Genomic DNA, 21,653 nt, shown 5'->3' with positions numbered 1-21,653 from the left:
CACTTATTAGATACCTAAATGGAATTATTGATACCTTTCCGGCATTTGATAACTGACATCAACCAATTTGGTGTTGCATAAATGTAGGATCTAGAGTGTCGCTCGACTAAAACTGCTTCACAGACCGCTGAAACCTAGCCGGCGTACGCATAAACTTCTCCGGCTCATCCCTTGCACCCTTCTTCCAGTAATCATACTCCATCCAAGCATTCTCAGGCATCTGCGCCTCAGTCGCCTCGAGAAATGTTCCCAAATCCGGATTCAAAGGAATAACACCCGTCTCGAGGACATACTGATCCCACAACTTGAGCAGCTGCTGCAACCGCTCGGGATTCTTCGAGGCCAAGTCATGGATCTCACCTGGGTCTTCTACCAAGTTGTACAGCTGCCATCGTTCTGGGCCCTTAGGTGCAGGTATGTAGACGATCTTCCAGTCGCCGAAGCGCAATGCTGCTCGACCGCATGTTTCCCAGCCTTGAATGAAATCTTTCTCGTGGATGCGGGGTGTGTCGCCACGGGCCCAGGGGTAGAAGCTCTTGCCACGCATGGGGACAATTTCACGGCCTTGGTAGGTTGGGGCAGGATGGGGGATACCCGCCATATCGAGGATGGATGGTGCAAGATCCATAACCGTAGCAAACTGGTCGGTGATGTTGTGGTTACGGGCATGGGATGAGTCGACGTTGCGTGGGAACCGGGCTACAAACGGCACTCGCACACCACCTTCGGTAGTGTAGGCTTTGTATAACCGAGATGGTGCGGTGGCTGCCTGCGCCCAGCGCGGACCGTACCAGATGAACGAGTTGTAGTTGCCGAGGTTCTCGAGTGAATTGTCGTAGTACCTTTGCAGATGCGGTAAGACACCACTCTGGACGAGAGGGTAGGCTTCGTAGGCAGCACCTTCAGCGCCATTATCGGACATGAAGCAGACGAAGGTGTTGTCCAGCTCATCGATGGAGGAGAGGTAGTCGACGACCTTGCCAACATTGGCATCAATGCACTCGACCATGCCCGCGTAGATTTCCATGGCCGTGCAGGAGAGCTTCTGCTCCTCGGGTGTGTAGTCGCTCCATTCCTTGACCTCTTCCGCGACGACTGGGTGTGCCTCGACATCCTCGCGGATCATGCCTAGCTCCTTAAGACGTTGCAGACGATGCTGACGGAGGACATCCGGGCCTTCATCATAAACACCACGGTAGTGGTCGATATACTCCCGAGGAGCTTGGAGGGGCCAATGTGGTGCTGTAAAGGGGAGGTAAGCAAAAAACGGACGGTCCTTGTCCTTTTTGTCTTTCTTGCTCTCATTCCAATCCTTCAGGTAGTTCACCATCTTGTCCCCATACCCATCTGTCGAATACCACCCCTCGGGCAATTTCTTCACATATTGATCATCTTCCGTATGCAGGGCGATATAGCTCGCTTCCAGGAATGTAGGCGTCTCATCACTCCCCTGCAACTGCGGCTCATACGCATAATGGTTCGAACAAGCAGGTAGATGCGCCAGTGACCGGTCAAACCCTCTCTTATGCGGCGAACGCTCCGGCGTAAGACCCAGGTGCCACTTCCCGGCCATGAGGGTGTGATAGCCTGCGTCACGGAGAAGTTCAGGTAGAGCGACGACGCGCTCATTCAGATAGCCCTCGTACCCTGGCATACCACGCTGGGGGGCAGTGCTCATCTGTGAGCCTTTGGGGCCGTTTTGACCGGAGATGTTGGTCCATTCGATTAGGTTACCCAGGCCGGCGATGTGATGGTCTGTGCCGGTCATGATCATGGCACGAGTTGGCCTACATCATCCATTGTCAATGGATATCCTCATAGTATAGAGAGAAATACGTACGAGCATGCAGCAGCAGCATGAAAATCGGTAAACCGGACACCATCATTAGAAAGACGGTCAATGTTGGGCGTGCGGATTTCACTGCCAAAGCAGCCGATGTCAGAGAAGCCCAAGTCGTCAGCGACGACGACGAGGAAATTAGGACGAGGCATGACCAGTATGCAAGGAATGTACACTCCGTAGAAGATGGGATGAAACTGATATGAATGAGGAGATGTCGGACTATATAGCATTGCAGTACTCGGCCGTCGGTTGTCGGCTAGTATTCTCTATCGGGTATGTGAAGTGCGTAGTACTTACGAGTATTCGTCCACCGTTTCATTCGTAGCCCATTTTTCAACCAGAGAATCCTCACTTCATATAACAAGAGTATATATAGCTCCTCGCATATAATAGGAATGGACTATTTATACAGAGATTCTCCGTGCTGTTGCCTCTTAGGGCTTGCGGTATGCTCATATAGTTACATTAGCCGGGATAACTCTACGAAGAAAACAGATCATGATAATTGGGGCATCAACTACTAGGTACATCATTTGAATGTTCAATATATCTAATCTGGGGTTATTTCGTGCTATACACAACTAACCCCGAAACCCAGTGAACTCGGTCTGGGTTGAATTTACCACACTCCCCTTAACTGACCCTCTCTTTTTTCTCTTTTCTCTCACAGCCAGTCTTCTCCCCCCCTCCCTCTATTCATGTTATAACACACTCCTTGTATTCTTATTATCATGGCGTGATTCTCCCCACAACTTGCACAGCTCGGCTATCGGCTACGTCATCACCGCTGACATAATCGTTTCAGCAACGCGGCCAGGGGTTGGTGGATAGCTTCAACTTGTCCAAAAGGGGAGAAGCTTCTGTTACCTGTCATGTGCCATTGGAATGTCTGGATCTCCCTCTTCATATCGTCAAGTGCCCCAACTGGATCCTGGTGATCCGGGGGTGGCACCTGATACTACTGCTATACATAGGGATACCGATAGTAGTAATGACCATGGTGTTGCTCGTAAGGCTGCTCTTCGGATATACTGGCTGACAGCTGTGCTGTGTTGTGGCGGGGCGCTATTCGGATACGACTCTGGAGTCATCGGTGGGTTTCTTCCAACATGACCAAGCTAAAGTAACGTAACTGACCATTGAACCCCGAGGCCTGAAGGCGGTGTCCTTACATTTGATTCCTTCCAGCAAGACTTCAACTTCAGCAACGATGCCAAAACCCGCGTCAGTTCTATCGCGGTGGGCATCCAGCAAGCCGGTGCGCTGATTGGCTGCTTCGCCATCTGGCCACTAACAAACCGCTACGGACGACGGTTAGCCATGATGGTGTGCTCGGGGATTTTTTGTGCGGGCGTTGTGCTTGAGACGATTCGCTCAGGGTCGTTGATGACGTTCTATCTTGGTCGGACCATCTGTGGTCTTGGGATTGGGGGGTCTGCAACGATTATACCCATCTATTTGGGTGAGATGAGTCCGAAAGAGATCCGGGCAAGATTGGGGAGTTGTTACCAGTTTACGTTTACCATTGGGATTCTAGTCTCGTATTGGGTGGATTATGCAGTCGTTAAACTATTGCCAACGTTGGATTCAAAGCAATGGCAAATCCCAATGGCTTTGCAACTCGTCCCCGGGGCCCTGATGGGCGTGGGCATGCTAACCCTTCACGAAAGCGTGCGCTGGCTACTATTCCGCAGCGCCAGCAGTAACGACTCCAAACACAGCAAATTCCTCCGAGACAAAGCATGGGGCAGTCTCTTCTGGATCCGCGGCGGAAGCACAGACGCACACGCTGAATTCAACACCATCAAAACAGGGGTCGACTCCGAACTGCAGACCCGCGCGGACTTCCACATCTCCGAACTAGTCACTCACAAACCGAATGCTCATCGTTTATTCCTTGGTTTCACTATATTCCTCGCGCAACAGTCCACCGGCGCCACAGCCCTTGCCTATTTTGGTCCACAGTTCTTCGCTATGCTCGTTGGGCCGGGGGATAAGAATCTCCTACTAACGGGTGTATTCGGTGGTGTCAAAGTAATCGCATGTTTCGTGTTCGTGGTCTTCGTTGCGGAGAGATTTGGTCGTAGACCGTGTCTTATTTACGGAGCGGTGGTTATGTCCGTTTGTATGGTTATCACTGCGTTTGTGGTCAAAGCGAATCCGCCTCCTGAACCGCTGTCCCCGTCATCAACAGAAGACGACGGCGGTATACCAACAGCGGGACTTATAACGGTTCTTCTGATCTATCTCAACATCATCGCGTTCAACCTGTCGTGGGGCCCGTTACCGTGGCCTTGCATTTCGGAGATTTTCCCCACGCGTATCCGCGAACCGGGCGTTGCGTTTGGTGTGGCTTCTCAGTGGCTGTTTAATTTCCTGTGGTCGTCTACTACGCCGTACATCATGGCGGGGATTGGGTGGGCCACATTTTTGTTGTTTGGGATCTTGGATCTGCTCTTTGCTGGGTTTGTGTTCTACTTTCTCATGGAAACCAAGGGGAAGACGTTGGAGGAGATTACGGCGCTGTTCGAAGGGTCATCATATCTCCCGTTGAGTGAGGATGAGGATGGTCCCAAGGGAGATGAACAGACCCCCTTGCGGTCATAGACTTGTATATACTGTACAGTTACGTTGGATACCAGATCAATACTGCAGAATCGCGCTGAATCACATAATTGAATACTATATATGGTGATCCCAGCAATAAAGCAACGTGGTCGTTCATTCCATCACTCATGGCGGTATAAGATCAAAAACAAGTTTCCGTTCCCAAACTCCAGACGCCTCAATCCTCGCTAAAGAAATCAAGAGACAATCATTAGAGATACATAATCCACCCGCGCCCTGCTAAAAATAACAAATTAACCACCCTTTTTGTTCGATTCAGACCGAAGAAAAGTTCGTATCACGTAAAGCAAAAGCGACAAGATCCAACGCATCAGACATTGATCAAGTCGTCAAAGTTATCCTCCGAAGAAGAAAACGGGTGCGAAACCAGGGATGCTTCGGAATCCCGACGCATCTGCTGCTCCAAGACCGCAGGCTGCAAAGCATCGTCAAAACCAAAGGACATGACACCCTGCTGCTGGCTCTGCTGGGGTTGCTGCTGGGCCGTTGGAGTAGACGGCTCCTCCGAGGTCGACACGGCATCCACTGCATCAGACAACTCGGCCGCCGTCGTGCTGGTGTCGTTGTAGGTGATCCTCTTGACCATCTGAGCCAAATGGAGCTTGATGGGTTCGTCTCCACACTGAGCATGCCGCAGCACTTCGTTCTTGAGACCTAGAATCTCGTGCCGCAAACGAGCAATCTCCGACACAAGTGACTCCTTCTTGTCAGACTGCTCTTTGTAGCGGGTTTCAAGCTGCTGGGTGTGTTCCTTCTTCTTCTGGCGACACTTGCTCGCAGCCAAGCGGTTCCGTTCGAGGAATTTCTCGCGTTTGGCACGGTCCGGGTGAGAGTCGTCAAAGTCGATGGCAGACGATCTGGAGGTCCTGCGTCGTTTGTTGCTGTTGCTGCTGCTTCCGGCGTAAGACTGGTCGTCCTCATAGCCCGAGTGCTCGCTGTAGCTTCGACGATGACCATGGTCAGGAAATGTCGGGGTAGAAGCCCCAATATGGTACTGAGGCAAAGGCGGGTAGAATTCTTGAGACGCACGGGTGTCATCGTATGGTGGAGGGGTAGGCTGGCCATTGCGAACACGAGAGTTCTTGAAATCCCTCTCCAAATTGGAATTGATGAAGGCCTGCTCGTGCTTGCCATTCCATGGTGAGATGGGACTGAGACCCCAGTGGTTTTCTTCTTCGGGGAGAGACAAGCCCAAAAAATCACCCTGCAGGGCGGAGGAGAGGCCAGGGCTGACGCCTTCCGGCATAGACAGACCGTGTCGTGCGTAGTTGGATTGATCGAGCATGTTGAGTGACATGACTTCTGGCGAAGGAGGAAAGAATGGAGACGAGGAATAGAGAAATGAGTGAAGGTTGGTATCTAAGGCAATGTTTGGATGGAGGAAGAGAGCACGCTTAAAGATGCAACCAACGGCGGAACTGTCACGACGGGCCGTTGACAGCGGAAGAAAGGGAAAAAGTAGAAAGAGGGGAACCGGACATGGAAAATCAGAGGAAGCGAAGAAGTTATTGTTCCCTTAGGTCTTAAAGGCAAGAGCGATGGAACAGGTAGTAGCAAGGCAGTAACCATGGGAGTCCTACAGCAACCACGGAACAATCGTATATACATATATATATATAAGGCTCCTGACGTGTCTCATCCACACAGATAACGATAAATAATGGATGAGGTTATAGGGTAAGAAAATCCAGCTCTAAACAGGATTGCTTGTCCAGTGTTGGTCACTGATTGGTCGGATGTTAAATCACTAGTGATCTTCTTTGAAGGCCGAGACCAAGAAGGTACAAAAAGTGTTGACATCATGTACAGGCGGGGACGAGTTCCAGGTGTATAGAACCATGGAAGACGCCTGTCATCCACTACTATCAAGCAGAGCTCTGCTCGGTCCGTGACGATGCCTCTTTCGGTTAACGCTCACTATACACACCTTTACACAGTGTTCTACGTTAGCAACATAAGAGAAAGAGAACAAGTCTGAGAGCAAGACGAGAACGAGGAACAAACAAAACCAATTTCTAGAACTCCTTACTAACCTTTTCGGTTTCGTCATCGTCAGTTTCTTAGTCGGACTTTTTTGCCGGCGATTCAGAAGCTCTGCTCGGGTTCCACGGTTGCTCTACACTTGCGGCCCATACACAGTGGACCTCGTACGGGGTATACCCACCCGGAATTTAGTTCCCTTCTCTCTTGTAAGGCCTGATTCACCTGTGATGGGGCCCATCGCTTTCACTATCTTGGACTCGATACGGAGCACGGATTATCATGGACGAGGTTCGCACATCCTAGCTTCGAAGAGCAACTGTAGTGAGAATTCTCTATGCACGGTACTTTTCTAGTCAATCCTTCCTGATTCCTTCCCGCCCCATCAACCAATCGTTCCGTGCCTAGCGCGTGGAAGCATGGAAGCATAAGCCCTCAACGGCTCTGCGGCAGATTCAGACAGCTGTAAACACATACACACAATAACACCACGGAAAATATCACCCCTCCCCAAGGTATCCAGTCACAATGCGAGACACCAGCCACTGATTTCATCATGATCGCACCAAACACCGTCTCGACTTCCCGTACTGCACCCCATCAACCAATCAGACATCAGGGTATGCGTTTAACGGACGACGTTCCTCTCCCCCTCCTTCGATTTGCATCTCTTGTTGTTCGTCCTGATTCATGCTCTGCTCCTCCTCTTCGGGCGGCAAGATCACCCGCTCCGGAGGACAACCGCAGTGTTCCCACCATCGCAGCTGTCGACTCACGCCGCGCCAATGCTCTAACAGCATCCTCACCACCCGCTCCTCCTGTAACGCACTGGGCACTGTCCGATATTCGGAACAGAGTTCTTCCTCTCCATCCGACGTCCGGTTGGCCAGCAAAGGCCCCAACGTCCGACTTAACCGATCCACATCCAGGAGACCCGCTGCCCAGCTGGGTCGTAGTTGCTGTTTTCTCGGAATGTTACGCACCCATTGATCCTCAATGTGTCGCTGTACCTCGTGGAGGAGTACCTCGCACAACCCAAATACGGCACAGATGAGCTCAAGATGCATTTTGCTTGTCAATGACAGGATCGCCAGCGCGATCGCCTTGGTCTGGGTGTGTTCCCATGGCGTCAACCCCTCCAAGCAATCATCCGGCCGCTTCTGTGACTTGATCTGCTCTAACGGTGATACTGGCTGCTGTTTCGACTGTGATTCTGTCTCCGATTTCGACTGTCGATTCACTTCTGGTTCTGGCTGTGCTTTCGATTGGTTCTTTGATTTCCGCCTGCTGAATATGTATGGTTGACGTCCGTACGAAATATCCACCAGAACCTGGTAGAGCTCCTTGGATCCTAGAATTCCATCGGGGATGCCCGCTAGCAATGCCTTGAAGACCCAGGCCACGCTCAAAATATACGGCGGTGGCTGCTCAGGGGTTGTATCTCGCTGCAATGGCTCGATTATATCCATGGGCATCTGGTTACTGCGCATAGTCATCTGGATCCTGTCTTCTTCTCGCTCTGCTGATAAGACCTGGTGTGCGAAGTGCTCATATATGCGGGATGCGGTCTTCAGGTCGCCGGGGTCGAAAAAGAGGTTCTCTACCCTGTGGCCTTTCGTGTGGTGCCTCTTGGTTAGTGAAACTCATTTAGCGAATGATGGAAAGAATCGCCTACCGTAGATTTGCAGATATGTCGCAGTCGCCGCAAAACATACAGGGAGCTTGAGTACTGCAGGAGCAAAGTCCGCCTGGGGCTTGAGATAGCTGTAACCTCCCAATCGTGCGAGTGTCTCGAGCGACTTGCCCTTCAGCGTGGAGAACGGATCGGAACGAGACGACAGGTTGGCGAAAGTCTTCATTCGACGCAGTCTGCGCTGCTCCGCCTCCGGTGGTACGGACTGAGACCTCATTTGGATATTGGACCGCATGCTTCTTATTCGACCAAGTATCTTATCTCGTTTATGTAGCTTATCTGCACCGCTGACATCAGGTTTCTGGGCTAGAGGTTCCGTGTCAGATGCCATTCGAACAAAAAGAACTTTGAAAAGAGGACTTACATTTGCCTGCATTAGCTTCTTCGCCAAATGTCACAGGACGCAAGCACAATTGGCCAGCCATATCATTGAACGCCTTGACGGTCTTCTGTTGATCGATATGGGCAGACCAAGTGCTTTCATTCGATATGTTCGAGATGTCTCTGAAAATGGAACTCCTCCGTGGTAGGTTACCGGCTCGACGCTTGCTACAGCGAAGGCTATGGTCCTCCCAAAGATTATCATCTCCGTATTCCGAAATCGATGGCCTCCTGGGGTCTGTGTTGGCGTTCCTTGCCGCATCGGTGGACAGATGGCTGGATCCGGATGGTTGCTGAAAATCACCAAATGGTTCCTCATAGACATATCCCCTATTCTCTAGGATGGCCTGGACTGCCGGGCATTTTGACGGGTGACGGCAGACAGTTGAAGTCGTTTTTTCTGATTCGAATGACTCCATGGTTTCGACGGTTTTGTCGCTGACTTTTCGTTGCTCGAGGATCGCAAGCTGGCTATTGAATTCTTGTGTGGGCGTGGATGTCTCCTCAGTACCGACATGATGATTCTCAGCAGTATCTGAAAGATGGGTAAAGACGCCCAGGTGACTATGACGTTGCACTGGATGTTCAATGGTAGAGTCGAATTTGTCCGATTCACTCAAGTCAGAATAGCGATGTCTGCGCGAGCGAAGAAGTGTCTTGATCCCACTCAATCTTATTGACCCTCTCCATGACAGCTTCGAGTCTCCCTGAGGATCCTGCTTAATGGACCCGGGCTGTCCCACTTGGCGACCCAAGGAGTGTTTGGCTTCTTGGGCATCGGGTTTATCAGCGTAGATCAAGTCCTTGAAGCCTGCTTCCGTCGTAGGCGCTGGGGTCGTCTTCTGAGAAACAATCTCGATTCCGTTATCTTGTATAACCGTCCACGAGAGCCGATCCACCTCATCTTTGTCGAGACTAGGGGTGTTGGTAGAGTCGTCATTGTTCGTGGTCGAGGTCCAATAGGAGAAAGGATTGAAGAACCCCATTGCCAGCTTTGAACAGGTAACGAACTCTGAATGGGTAAAATTGACGCTTCGATTGAGGGCCAGTGGAAATTGTAGATTCGAATGAAGCTGTTGCGACGATGAGTCGAGGTGTAGGTCTAGGTAAGCGGAAGGGACGAACCGGCTCGCTCTTTCCCTATATGCTACTACCCTTTAAATCCAGAACCTTCAGCCTAGCTAATTATCCTGCATGGTTATTGGGGAAAACAAATATGGAATATAAAATCTGTAGACTTGTTTCAATATCAAAGGATAGTGTAATGAACTGCCTATCAAGAGCGTCGGGGTCCCACATGGTTCAACCCTATACAGAAAAAAGCACATCCATCAGACTCGTCCGGAGACGTGAATGACATTTGTAGGAAGTAAGATTCTTCGACACGAAATAAGCGTGCAACTTTCTATTGCTATATGTATGCTCATGCTATTCAGTTCGCATGAAAGCATTACGAAACTTAAACACTGCGAATGCTCATATCCATTTACTCATTTTGAGTGAAAAATGAAAATGGACGAAAAAAAAAAGAGAAAAAATCGCATTCCGACTGCTACTCATCAGATCTTTGCTGATACTCGTAGCCGAATAACACAAAACGCCTGTTCCATGCAATAGATGTCATACAGGAGATATAACGGCTTAGAAAAGCAGGAGATCATAATCACGTTGTTTCATCGGTTTCGCCCTCAAGGAGGATGTAATGTAGAATATCACTTAACGTGAGGACACCCTTGAGCCGGAAATGTTCATCTACCACGACCAAACGGTGCACGCGAGACTTGCGGATCGTATCAAAAATGGTGTCCAGCCCATCGGTAAGTGAGCAGGTGTAGATTCCCGGAAAGTCCTGGGAGCCATCAAGTCAGTCATGATCGAAATTACAGTACTGAAGAAGATGGGAAATTACCGGAGAACGCTTTTTCAAAGCCTCGCCAACGGTCAAACTTAAATCGTCATAAACGCCGCCTTTGATCAAGGAGATTACATCAACTGCCTCGAAGACATTGTACACAACGCCTGAATTCCTTTAGTAACTGGCCCTGGGAAAGATAATGGCTGCTCATACCTTCAGAGTTCAATATCGGCACGCTGGATATGCTCTTTTTCACCAGAATGTGAATAACATCTATGACCGGGGTATCCATCGACGCAGTCGCAATGTCATCATAAGTTCCCAGTAATAATTCCTGGAGTGGCTTCCGCAGCTTCTGGGTATCATTGACGTTGACTGCGACAAACTTTAATATACGGTACTGGGTGACGACGCTCAAAACATGTGACCGGTCCGTTTGACTGTCATTCGTAACCAGCGGGATTCTGCGGGCTCGCGATTCGAGCATGCGCCGACATGCTTCGTAGAGGGGACGCTCGGGGTCGATAGAGATGGTTTCCGGAGGAGCAACACCAAGCGCTTTTTCTACATCTGCACAGTAAAAAGAGGTGATCAGCTTCCAGCTTTTCTAGATCAGACTGCTGAGACTTGCGGTGATGCGTACCTCTGAGATGGTCTAGTCGGAACCCGTCGATCTGGTCCAGATCGGCTGGGTTCTGGAAATAGTATTGGATAACGTTAATATAGTCAGAAGTTGTCAACAGTCCGGCAAAGGTTGAGGTCTTGGAATCCCATAACGGTGCCGATACAATGCCTGTAGCCTCCACGGCGGATGTACTGTCAGCCCCTCAATCCCTTTGATCATTTCGAAGCCCATCACAACTGCAGCGAAGAGGACAAATACGTGCCATTCTGGATCAAGATATTCAAGCTCTCTTTGACGGATAACGAGGTATCGAAAATAATGAGACGGAAACTGAGCGGCAGGACATCGTAACTGTTGCGGACTTTAAGGAAATTGCGAATGGCACGCTAGATAAGAAGACAGGTCCTGTCAGCAGATATTCTTGAAATAAAGACCCAAAGCAGAATTTCAACAGAGATAATCCACCATCACTCCTGCCGCTTCGTCTCTCTCCTCTTCGTCTCCTCCCTCTCTAAACTCCGCGCGGGGAAGTCGGAAGAAACCAGTGCGACGACAACAACAAACACACTTACCAGACCTTGACGCTCTTCTCGGTCAATCGCCCTCTCAGACAGGGCCCCTGCTGTTGCGAAAGCCATTGGATGTGACAGTCCTCGAGGGCGGAGGTAGGAAGATGGCTGCACAATGGGCCCCTCGTGACCGCGAACCCAAGCCGTGCCGTCGTCGGCGGTGGCGGTCCTTAAGGCGCTATGCTGTCTGCCCGTAGTGGACGCCATGCTCATCGCGAGTCAGGATTATTGCATGTATTTAGAGGTAAAATAGAATATAGACAATGTATAAAATTTAATAATGAAACGTTCGATATCTCTCAAGAAAAGTGTTCCTAGTTGGGCAAATCGTGATGCCGTCACTTAATACAACGCGGGGCAAACAAACGATTGAAATGGAAGTATTCAACGTCTGCCAGTTTGGTGGCTTGTTGTGCTTTGTAGATTCTCTTTACCCGTATGCTCCGGGTCGGATTCTGATTTATTAGTTCGTGGAGTTGGGAAGACCGAGGACAGTGATGACACGATGTGAACCAGAAAATATATACTTTCTCCCAATGCGGACTTAAAACTTGGGGTTATCTGGTACTGGTAGAACACAATCTGGTATCCCTGGATATTATATACTCATATTCAATAAATTTGACTAGACTATATATATATGTCCATAATACGACAACAATGTATATAACGAGAACAATAAGAATTGATAGACTGCCCAGGTATGCACGAAAAGAAAGAAACATCCATGGATGGAACAAATATCTCCGAACATCACTCCCAAAAATGCTATCAAATACTCGGCTTGAAATGCAATGATTATAATGAGGACAGGCAGCTCACAACGATATTAGATAAGAAAGTAATTATATATAAAGAAAGAAGGCAAGAAAAAACAACACTCAACGAGCGAGTTTCCATCAAGACTTTTCACCGGTCTGTGACAGGCTGGGCTGGGGACCACCCCGGAGGTAGTTCTCATACTCTCCGATCTGCTTGCCTCCTTGGACCCAGCGTTCACGGTATTCCTTTTGGCGCAGCTCTACCAGCTGGTTGAATGCTGGCCAGTAAACCGAGTGGTCGTATCGGAACTCCACGTCGCCTCCCATGGCTTTCATTAAGTGTTCGGCAGGCACATGTTTGCGAAGATCCTCGTTGAACTTCATCTTCTCCTTGGTGACCGGATCAATGAATGGCGAGATGAGCTTGAAGAATCCATGGATTAGGAAAGGGACTATATCGGATTAGCAATCAAGCCTAGTAAAAGGAAACAGGAATTATTTACCATTAATGACCAAGGCCCGACCCAATCTCTCCGGATAGTGGTTCTGGAGAATGCTCAATGTCTGCTTTGCCTGGTCAAACGACGCATTCTTCTCCCTTGGGGTCTCTTTGAAGTTGACCACCAGCGCCAGAGTCTCCTGGTCCGGAACCATGAGGTCAATGACCCTCTCTAACATAAAGACAAGGTGCTGAATCTGTCGGTCGCTCTTCTCCGTATTCTGATTCGAGGGGATGAGGTACAGACAAGGCCGGCCGTTGACATCGTACCCAAGAATGACTTGCTTCCCGGTCTCATTCTCAATGGAGATGTAGTCGGCCGTCAGTTTCTCCATGCCATATTCCCGACGCCAGACAAGGGTTTTCTGTATCCGGGTAACTGCATCGTCCCCCTTGGCCTTGTCCCACTTGGTCGCACGCAGGTATCGGAGCAGACAATCGCGTGTCAGCCACATGCGCTCGTCGTCCGTAATGGGGGCTGTAGGAGCATTCTTTTCAGACGAAGTCGGGACCGTTGTCCACTCGGAAACATTCTTCAAGACTTCATTGTATTTCCCCTGTTGCTCCTCCGTGAGCGGTTCCGGCGCAGGGATTTGTGCAGTAGCGAGAGGCTTCGGGAATGGCTTTTGGATTAAACCATCAGCGGCTGACGACGGGAGGTCCAACTTCGGCTGCAAAGCTTCAGCATTCGAACTGGGGACGTCATTGGCGGAACCTGAAGGTGTTGCGGCCATAATGAAATCAGATAACAGGAATACGTATATGCAAGCCCCGGGTCAATAATTGTGTAGCAATGAGGATTGTTGCAGATACCCCTGTTTTTTTTATTTTTTTGGGTCTGCCTGTTCAGCCTCAGGCTGCCTCAGGCCTACTAATGGATTATCACAATCACGTAGTTAGCAGAAATGGTAGGCGGTCAGGGCTTCGCGTCTTGCACGCGTCTCCCATCGGGTCCTAATTGATTGCCGGTGATGGCCATCTTCTGTTGCAAATATTCTGGTTGTCGTTATTTACGAATTGATAAACTATGGACGACAATACAGCAGAGCTCAATGAGCTCTTTGCAACCTCTGCCCCCAATGGGCTGCCCAAAGACGTCCTCGCGGAATTGCAGTCTATTCTGCGAGTCCAGTTGATTTCCCCGCAGGAGTTATTCTACAAATGGGAGTCATATTGCCTGAAGATGGGCGCGGAGGAGACCAAGATGGATTTGGAAACAGTTCGGCTGTTCAAGCGAGATGTCCAAGACAGTCTGGAGCGAGAGAGTCGAGGCAGGGCTGGACGGCAAACGGAAAAGAGAAGCACAGTGACCGCAACCCCGCGGGCTGGGATGGCATCGGATGTATTTGGGATGTAAGGCTTGAAATACTGGGTACGACATGGTCAAATTATCTAATCGGTTTAGGTTGGACGGGTTGACACCAAATACTAAGACCCCAAATAGCGCAAAGCGCAAAGCGGATTTCGCATCGCCTTCGATATCAAAAATTGGAAAGTCTGAAGCAACGCCAGTGAAGGGAAAGACCGCGAATGGGCTACAGTATGTTACGGAATATCAATTGCTATGCCGGTGGATGATGAACTGACGAGTGCAGACCCGTCGCCTTTGCGGAACGCCAAAATCCAGGACAAACGCTCGAGACGCTTAACTCTCATCTACCACTGCCAGAGACCCCGATTGCTCCCTTCCCAGAAGCCCGCATACGACCGACGGCCAACACAGACCTAAAGAAATTCGGATACAAACCGATGGCGATGCGTTTGTCTGAGGCATCAGAAATTCTAGACGATCGGATTGACGAAATCGTGACACTACTTCAACCGCAGTATGAGTCGGAGGATATCGCGTTTGGTAGCGCATCTATACAGAGCACAAGCGAGATTATCGCAATTGGGCGCATCGCATCAGATAGTCCCGAGGGGAAGCTCAACGCGGCATCTCTGGTGCTTGAAACGTCGAGGCGATCAGGAGCCGGCTTGCGAGTCCCATTAAAACTCGATTCGGTGCCTTCGGCCAATTTCTTCCCTGGTCAGGTCGTGGCTTTGAGAGGTATCAATGCATCGGGGAATTACTTTACGGTCAAAGATGTCCTCCCCATTCCTACACTTCCGCCAGCAGCATCATCACCGGTTACCTTGGACGGCATTACTGAACGAGTGGGTGAAACACCATTGAACGTGATGGTCGCCTCGGGGCCGTATACGGCAGACGAAAACCTAAATTTCGAACCATTACATGAAATCTGCCAAAAGGCCGCGGACACCCTGGCAGACGGGCTGGTATTACTAGGACCATTTCTGGATATCGAGCATCCCCTCGTCGCATCAGGAGATTTCGACCTGCCCGACGTTAGCGGCTACGACCCAGACACAGCGACTTTGGCAACTGTTTTCCGACACTGCATTACAGCCCCGATCCAGAAGCTTGTCGCCGCGGTGCCAACAATCACGATCGTAATGGTGCCATCCGTGCGTGATGCGTTAAGCAAACACGTCGCCTGGCCGCAGGAACAGATGTCAAAGAAGGAACTCGGGTTACCGAAGCAAGTACGGGTGGTTTCGAATCCGGTGACGCTCTCGTTCAACGAGACAGTTATCGGAATGTCGTCGCATGACGTATTATACGAGCTACGACGAGAGGAGGTTGTGCACGGCAGACCCAAGGAGGGAAACTTGCTCACGCGGTTGTCCAAGTATCTCATTGAACAACGTCATTTCTACCCTATCTTCCCGCCTACAGCACGGGAGAACCTGCCTAAGACGGGGGCAGAAAGCGGGCTTGCGACGGGAGCAATGTTGGACGTTAGTTATTCGAAGCTTGGGGAGTGGTGGAATGTGCGGCCGGATGTGTTAATTGTGCCGAGTGCGCTGCCTCCATTTGTTAGGGTGAGTTTAGCATACAGTTGTGATCAATTTTACCTAAGAAGCCTGCTTGCTAACTAAAACAGGTCGTCGATAGCGTCCTCGTGATCAATCCCGGAACAATCTCGAAACGCCGTGCAGCCGGAACCTACGCACAACTTGCAGTGCACCCACGAACATTCGATGACGAAGAACGCGACCAGAAACAAACGAGCCATAAGATTTACGAACGCACACGTGTGGATATCAACCGGATATAATAGCTTAATGGGTATCATACATCACAACCACCAATTCCGTACACCATACTATCTACTCATGCTTGTAGAAAAAGGAGGTCACCGCAAGCAAACCGTTCTCCTCCCCCCCATCAACCTCCCCGACTCCTTAACTTGAATCTTCCTCCCCCTCCCCCTCCCGCCCCCATTCCCACCACCCATATTCTCCCCCGCAACAACCCCCTCCATCCCCAAATCCCTCCAAACAGCCTCTCTCCTCCTCTCCATCGCCCTCGTAATTCCAAATGCAGCATGCTGATCCGGCACAACATCATCCTCGTCTTCTGGATTCGGCGGCTGATACTGCGGTAGGACATAGATCTCTTCGATCGGGAGGAAGGAAGGGACGAGGGTCGGTGAGGACGAGCCGTAGGTTACGGTTGTGTTATTGTGGGTGTGAGATTGGGGGTTGTGCGTAGTGTAAGTTGGGGATGTGTGCGGGCGTGTGAAGTCTTCGAAAAAGTCGGCGAGTCGGGGGTGGTGCATGTGGAGGTTTGTTATGGAGGAGTCTTTGCTCTGTGGTTTGTTAGCCTTGTGGCTCGAGGGGAGGTGTTAGAGGGCATACCATTTTGGCGTTCGATCAAGGGTGGTATTGTAGAGTGTATATCCAGAGACAGGCTAGAGTATTCCGTAGAGCAATCTGAGTTGATAAAGTAGGAAATGCAATCACGCCTGGGGTTGAAGAACTGCAATGTCAAGATAGCGATCCAAACAATACTACGACCGCCTTATTCTGCCGGCAGTTCAATTTATTAAATACGGACAGCACGTGATATCGAATTGAACTCTATTGAACCACCATACACCATTCACATAACACATAACAACATAAGTAAAGTACCAATCAGTTGGCGCCCTTGAAATTCTAACAATCTCATAACCAGAAGAAAACGAAGACGGATAAAGGACCACCTAAAGACTAGTGCTCATCCGATGCACAATAGGAACAGCACTAGGAGGCAAACTACCCATCTCTGTAACCACCATATCAACATACTCGGCCGGTGTCACGTCGTACATGAGGTTCAAAAGTTGCAGGTTAGGTGTGTCCCTCCAGTCCTTCAGTGGTGATGGCGCATGCTTCAATGCTGGGTTGGGTTCCAGTGAGCTTGCATTCGTAGGCGGCACGGGAGTCTTGCTAGCTTTCTTCTTGTTGTCCGATGACGACTCTGCAGCTGCGGCGGCAGCAGCTGCGGCAGGGTCCGGTAAGCCGGTGACTTGCTGAGGGGGTTGGGTGGTGACCATCTCGTCTGCGTCGGCGATTTCGTTGACGACGATGCTGTCCAGCGCGACGCGGTCGGTGAACTTGACTGTCTCGCAGCAGACGATGACAGGGACCTCGACACCACCGGCGCGTTCCTTGGCTGACATGGCGACGAGTGCGGTGCCGACGCGCGAGTACAGCCGTCCGTTACTGGTCATGGCGTGCGCGCCCAGGAAAACCTTGGTAGCGTCTTTGATGGCGTGGCTGATGCCGTTCATGAGCGAGTACTGAACGTCCAAACCGGCTTTGGCCAACGAGCGAGCAAGGTTCTTGCCCTCGAACAGTGGGCGGGAGTCGATGATGGACACGCGGAATTTCTTGCCTTGCTTGTGTGCGCTCAGCAGTGTCTGCTTCACGAGAGAGCTACCGGCGAATGTGACAATCACGTCGCCATCTTGAATCTTCTGCGCCGCACTTCCGGCAACCACCTGATCAGCCACGGTGATCTTCTCGCGGATGAAGCTGTCGATAAACTCGCAAAGCGTTCCCTTGGCGTCTGCTTCGGGCACAGACGGATCAATTGAGGCGATGGCCAGCTTAAGGGCACGGATAGCATTTCCCTGGCTGATAGAGAGGGGACGGCATGTCGAAAGATAGGTGATCTGATGAGACAAATGGGTCGTAAGATGGCGCGACAGCGAGGTTCCGAGAGGAGTCGCATACGCTTCGATCACCTAGATCCATTAGCACCCACACAATCCAAGTTCATATAATAAACGTACCCTCTTGAAAGCCAACAATGTAGCCACACAACGCGCGCTGCTCCCACAAATTACATAATCCCTCATTTGCAACCCCAACGCCAAAACCGCCGGATGCACTTCCTTCCCGGCGCCCGCTACCGTCGCCCGTCGCTGCTGTCCATACAAATGACCAAACACCGCAACATTCTTCTCCTCAGCCTTCTTCTTCTGCTCCGCAGCGCTGGGTTGGCCTGATGCCTGCCCAGACGGCCGACGGGGTAACCCCCGTCCTTTGTCTCCGCCAGCACCGGATCCCCCAGCAGGTTGTCCCTTCTTCGGCGTAGCGGGTTGACCAGCACCACCAGCACCAGCACCACTGCCGCCACCAGCAGGACCACCAGCAGGCGCAGGTGCACCACCGGCCTCGCGATCGGACTTTTCCTTTGCTCTGCGAGCGGCTTTTTCAGCCTTGGCGCGCTTCTTTAGCTCTGCGCCCGTCAACTTTTCGGGTCCGTCGGTCGCGGGGGTTGCGTCTTTGGTGTCTTTGGGCTTTGCTTCTTTCTTTTCTTTCTTTGGTTTACCGGATTCTTTCGAGGGTTGCGGTTGCGAGGGGTTCGAGGGTGCCTCCGACTGGCGCTGCTGAGCAGGCACTTCAGAAGCCGGAGCAGATAACGACGAGGCTAACGCCGGATCGACGGGATTCGTCATGACGGTGAATGTGAAGGGGACGGAATTAAAAGGGTGTTGGAAAAGGTCAAGTCAAGAGGGGCATTGAAGATTTGTCGGAGAAGAGAAGGCGGCGAGTTGTGGGGGAACTGACTCACGGCAGAATTATGATCTCGCCCTAAAAGTGCCTATTCTACTCTACTGTAGCACTATAGAAGCTACAAGATACCAAACACTGGAATACTTATGGAGAATACATTGATTGAATTACTCATTACATCATCTCTCATGCTAAAAAAAGAAGACAAAACCAACCAAGGGAATCTAACAAAAAAAAGTCTCTCCGTAGAGAAGAAAGCGAAGAAGAATGTAAAAGAGAAAAAGAAGAAAGAAACAAGCCAGTACCAAATGCCAGGATATCCCTACTGCCGTCCCATATTCCTGACACCAATACCGATTCCCAACCGAATAAACAGAATTCCCCCCCACCCCAAAACACTAGACGCCAACCGTTTTCGATACAAGAGAGATTTCGAGTAAGATAGTAAAAGAAAAAGCACTGTTAATGATCACTCGTTGAGCGTCACATCACGGAGCACGCCGCGCTGCTTGCGATTCTGCTGGTCCCGAATAGAACGGAATCGCTCATGGTCCGAAGCCAGTTTGCGCTTGAACATGCTGAGATCGCTCAGAAGATCCTCCATGTGTGACTGCATGTCCTGCGCTTCGATCTGGCCAGCTTCAACCTCAATGGTATCGTCATCCTCCCAGATAAGATCAGGTTCGGGCTCCTCGTCACTAGCAGGAGAGGAGTCATCTTCCTTATCATCAGTGAGGTCCGGGTTTTCCGATTCCTCATCCTCATCCAACGCATACAGGCTGCTCTTACGCTTTTCGATAGTCACCGGCGGAATTGGATTTCGCAGACTGTCAAGGGCCAGCTTCAGATGGTTGCGTAGGGCTTCATTCTCGGTCTTGAGTTGACGGATCTTGCACTCGCTGACCATCTTGGTCTCCTCCATAAGTTGCTGCATTTTCTCAACCTTCTGCTGGTAATTCTCCAGGCTCTCGCTCTGGACTTCGCTCTCACGTCGGTTGGCAACCGCCTGGCTGACACTGAGCTGGAGTGTGCGAATCGTCTCCGCCATCTCGGCAATCTGCTTGTCACGCTCAGCAGCGGATAGATGGTCTTGATTGACACGAGCACGAGTACGGATGCGCTTGGCCTGGTCCGCATACCGGAGAGTAGAAAGCGTTTCCTCGTAATCGCTGGGGGCAATACACGCAATCATGGCCGTTTTCGAGTTACCACCCAGGCTGTCTTTGAGCAACCAGGTAAGGATGGAATCACGGTACGGCACAACGTCTCGATTCTTGCGTTTCCCGGATCGTCCCTGCTTCGGATCAGCCAACGCGGCAATAACTCGACCCAGGGTAGTGAGTGATTTGTTAATGTTGGATCCTTCACGAAGCCTCTGGCCCGTAGCCTCGGTGGACTTGGCCCGCTCAGAGCCCGCCAGATCAACCAGACGAATGCGCGCCGTACGCTCCGTAGTCTCATCGGTGGAGAGGTCGTGGTGAATCTGTTTCAGGGTGATGGTGAAGACAGCGTGCGATCGAGAAGAAGTATCGTTCATCTTGGTGCTGGCAGTTGTACGCGATGAGTCGCCCTTGCCCATTTGTTTCATGAGATCACTGTAATTCTTCACAGTCGCTTCGGTCAAGTCTTTGATATATGGTCCCTCCGAGGGCGACTCGCGAATGCGCAGGTAGTTGGGAGGATCAGTTCGAGGCACGAGCAGATCGCGCACATGCTCATTGTACACTTCAAAGTACGACACGCGAACGCTGTAGCTGACATCGGGAGTCTCCGAAGCCTCGATACGCTGGAAGAGGTCTTCGCAAGTCCGAGGAATCAATCCCGGCTGCTCGGGGGTACCCATCATGGTGTAACTCTTTCCGGAGCCCGTCTGTCCATAGGCGAAAATGCAGGTGTGGTATCCTTCGAAGTTGTGGTCCAGAAAGTCCTCTCCCAGACAGTTGTAGACATCCTCCTGGTGTGCATAGTGTGCATCCTTGTCATTATGCGACCAAAACGAGTTGTCGAACACAAAGGACTTGTCCTCCAGCACCTTTCCACGAGCCTGCGACTTGGGCTTTCCTTCGTCTTCCGGGTGGACTTTGGGTGCGAGCAGTTTGGTCGTCTGGGTGCGGGGGTCCATGCTAATCAGGCATTCGGCGTCGCGTTCGATTTCTGCCGGGTCTGTATCAGCACATATCAAGCAGCGTTATGATCAAACCTACCTCGAGGCAGAAACTTGCGCACGCGTACGACAACACGCACGTTTCCTCCCGGCGAGGACGAACCCCCATCCTGGGTCACAGGGACTGCGATACTTTCGCGCGCACGCAGAGATGGGCTCGACGCACTCGATTGCAAATTCCCCGCCAGCGTAGCGGTTGAAGCTGCAGAAGGACTAGTGATGCCGGTAGCTGCGGAGATGCCGGACGAGGTCGAGGGCAGGGAGTCGGCCCCGTTGCCAGCGTAGAAACGAGGATCGAGAGCCATTTCCGGACTGGGATGCCTCAGCAACTGAATAATTTGAAAAAGTGACTCTCGCTGGCGATACAGTAACTGATGGTACATACGTCGAGATGTCAAGATAAACAGGGAAGGCGTGGGGTGCCTGTTGAGGAGAGACAGGAAGGAAGGAGAAAAATACACAGATGACTGAAATGCCTTCCCTCGAGGGGGGCGAGTGGGATCCCCACTGCGAAAACAATGAAAGACAGCAGAGAGAACGAGTGAATGACGAACAGGTCCAGATGGTCTAGTACGAGTAAGATGGTCCGCGCAGAGGCTCTATCGGAGTAAACAGGCGATCCCGCGGTCCATGGAGCCGCCGTTCCTGTAGGTCAGGGGAGCATGCAAGTGATTCAAGAAATGTGCCATGCGAGTACAACAGCGATACACTCCCGCAATAAATGCGCGAGCTATCAACACAAAACGTGGAGTATGAGAATGGTCCTTCACTGCGGAGTATCGGTGCCTGAGGCGGTGGTTGC

The 21,653-nt window shown here is 51.0% G+C and overlaps 10 protein-coding genes across 10 annotated transcripts; 2 read left to right on the top strand and 8 right to left on the bottom strand.

Moving 5' to 3' along the window:
* Positions 1–106: 106 nt before the first annotated feature.
* Positions 107–1,992, bottom strand: EURHEDRAFT_463992 (arylsulfatase; the record flags this gene model as incomplete). Its single annotated transcript, XM_040784928.1, has 2 exons — positions 107–1,787; positions 1,841–1,992. The coding sequence occupies 2 exons, from the start codon at positions 1,990–1,992 to the stop codon at positions 107–109; spliced, it is 1,833 nt and encodes a 610-aa protein (XP_040635466.1).
* Positions 1,993–2,698: 706 nt separating this feature from the next.
* Positions 2,699–4,701, top strand: EURHEDRAFT_416051 (sugar porter family MFS transporter). The gene is made up of 2 exons (XM_040782853.1): positions 2,699–2,936; positions 3,003–4,701. Exons 1-2 carry the CDS (start codon positions 2,729–2,731, stop codon positions 4,448–4,450), a joined length of 1,656 nt encoding a protein of 551 aa, XP_040635465.1. The 5' UTR covers positions 2,699–2,728; the 3' UTR covers positions 4,451–4,701.
* An 80-nt stretch (positions 4,702–4,781) lies between these two features.
* atfB (bZIP transcription factor atfB) lies at positions 4,782–5,717 on the bottom strand (the record flags this gene model as incomplete). The annotated part of the gene is made up of 1 exon (XM_040786637.1): positions 4,782–5,717. The coding sequence occupies one exon, from the start codon at positions 5,715–5,717 to the stop codon at positions 4,782–4,784; it is 936 nt and encodes a 311-aa protein (XP_040635464.1).
* A 1,342-nt stretch (positions 5,718–7,059) lies between these two features.
* Positions 7,060–8,992, bottom strand: EURHEDRAFT_463967 (uncharacterized protein; the record flags this gene model as incomplete). The annotated part of the gene is made up of 4 exons (XM_040784923.1): positions 7,060–7,628; positions 7,758–8,063; positions 8,127–8,450; positions 8,491–8,992. Coding segments are annotated over 4 exons (1,701 nt in total), but the record flags the coding sequence as incomplete, so codon positions are not given.
* A 1,196-nt stretch (positions 8,993–10,188) lies between these two features.
* snf4 (AMP-activated serine/threonine-protein kinase regulatory subunit SNF4) lies at positions 10,189–11,781 on the bottom strand (the record flags this gene model as incomplete). Its single annotated transcript, XM_040784931.1, has 6 exons — positions 10,189–10,374; positions 10,435–10,544; positions 10,594–10,950; positions 11,024–11,196; positions 11,264–11,391; positions 11,578–11,781. The coding sequence occupies 6 exons, from the start codon at positions 11,779–11,781 to the stop codon at positions 10,189–10,191; spliced, it is 1,158 nt and encodes a 385-aa protein (XP_040635462.1).
* Positions 11,782–12,163: 382 nt separating this feature from the next.
* Positions 12,164–13,669, bottom strand: EURHEDRAFT_416047 (CRAL/TRIO domain protein). Its single transcript, XM_040782852.1, has 2 exons — positions 12,839–13,669; positions 12,164–12,787 (listed from the first exon to the last, which is right to left on the bottom strand). Exons 1-2 carry the CDS (start codon positions 13,566–13,568, stop codon positions 12,474–12,476), a joined length of 1,044 nt encoding a protein of 347 aa, XP_040635461.1. The 5' UTR covers positions 13,569–13,669; the 3' UTR covers positions 12,164–12,473.
* A 192-nt stretch (positions 13,670–13,861) lies between these two features.
* On the top strand, positions 13,862–15,956 carry EURHEDRAFT_464104 (DNA-directed DNA polymerase alpha subunit POL12; the record flags this gene model as incomplete). Its single annotated transcript, XM_040784935.1, has 4 exons — positions 13,862–14,187; positions 14,240–14,374; positions 14,430–15,720; positions 15,783–15,956. The coding sequence occupies 4 exons, from the start codon at positions 13,862–13,864 to the stop codon at positions 15,954–15,956; spliced, it is 1,926 nt and encodes a 641-aa protein (XP_040635460.1).
* A 78-nt stretch (positions 15,957–16,034) lies between these two features.
* EURHEDRAFT_518110 (Apc13 domain protein) lies at positions 16,035–16,542 on the bottom strand (the record flags this gene model as incomplete). Its single annotated transcript, XM_040786636.1, has 2 exons — positions 16,035–16,490; positions 16,540–16,542. The coding sequence occupies 2 exons, from the start codon at positions 16,540–16,542 to the stop codon at positions 16,035–16,037; spliced, it is 459 nt and encodes a 152-aa protein (XP_040635459.1).
* A 344-nt stretch (positions 16,543–16,886) lies between these two features.
* On the bottom strand, positions 16,887–18,629 carry EURHEDRAFT_464010 (translation initiation factor eIF2B subunit delta; the record flags this gene model as incomplete). Its single annotated transcript, XM_040784930.1, has 2 exons — positions 16,887–17,912; positions 17,961–18,629. The coding sequence occupies 2 exons, from the start codon at positions 18,627–18,629 to the stop codon at positions 16,887–16,889; spliced, it is 1,695 nt and encodes a 564-aa protein (XP_040635458.1).
* A 204-nt stretch (positions 18,630–18,833) lies between these two features.
* On the bottom strand, positions 18,834–21,610 carry EURHEDRAFT_507780 (kinesin-3 family protein uncB). The gene is made up of 2 exons (XM_040785874.1): positions 20,892–21,610; positions 18,834–20,841 (listed from the first exon to the last, which is right to left on the bottom strand). The coding sequence occupies exons 1-2, from the start codon at positions 21,232–21,234 to the stop codon at positions 19,157–19,159; spliced, it is 2,028 nt and encodes a 675-aa protein (XP_040635457.1). The 5' UTR covers positions 21,235–21,610; the 3' UTR covers positions 18,834–19,156.
* Between the last annotated feature and the right edge of the window lie 43 nt (positions 21,611–21,653).

This window comes from Aspergillus ruber, assembly GCF_000600275.1.
Source record: "Aspergillus ruber CBS 135680 unplaced genomic scaffold scaffold00031, whole genome shotgun sequence".
NCBI classification, from domain to species: Eukaryota; Fungi; Ascomycota; class Eurotiomycetes; order Eurotiales; family Aspergillaceae; genus Aspergillus; species Aspergillus ruber.
The sequence above is the reverse complement of the archived record's forward strand: the minus strand, read 5'-3'. Positions and strand labels throughout refer to the sequence as shown.

What these genes read in the sequence shown, in the direction of transcription:
- EURHEDRAFT_416051 (XM_040782853.1), top strand. Translation starts at nt 2,729, where the DNA reads ATGTCTGGATCTCCCTCTTCATATCGTCAAGTGCCCCAACTGGATCCT. An exon ending in ATACGACTCTGGAGTCATCG is followed by an intron (nt 2,937 to 3,002) that starts GTGGGTTTCTTC and finishes CGAGGCCTGAAG; the next exon opens with GCGGTGTCCTTACATTTGAT.
- EURHEDRAFT_416047 (XM_040782852.1), bottom strand. Translation starts at nt 13,568, where the DNA reads ATGGCCGCAACACCTTCAGGTTCCGCCAATGACGTCCCCAGTTCGAAT. An exon ending in TCGGGCCTTGGTCATTAATG is followed by an intron (nt 12,788 to 12,838) that starts GTAAATAATTCC and finishes AATCCGATATAG; the next exon opens with TCCCTTTCCTAATCCATGGA.
- EURHEDRAFT_507780 (XM_040785874.1), bottom strand. Translation starts at nt 21,234, where the DNA reads ATGTACCATCAGTTACTGTATCGCCAGCGAGAGTCACTTTTTCAAATT. An exon ending in GCGCAAGTTTCTGCCTCGAG is followed by an intron (nt 20,842 to 20,891) that starts GTAGGTTTGATC and finishes CAGACCCGGCAG; the next exon opens with AAATCGAACGCGACGCCGAA.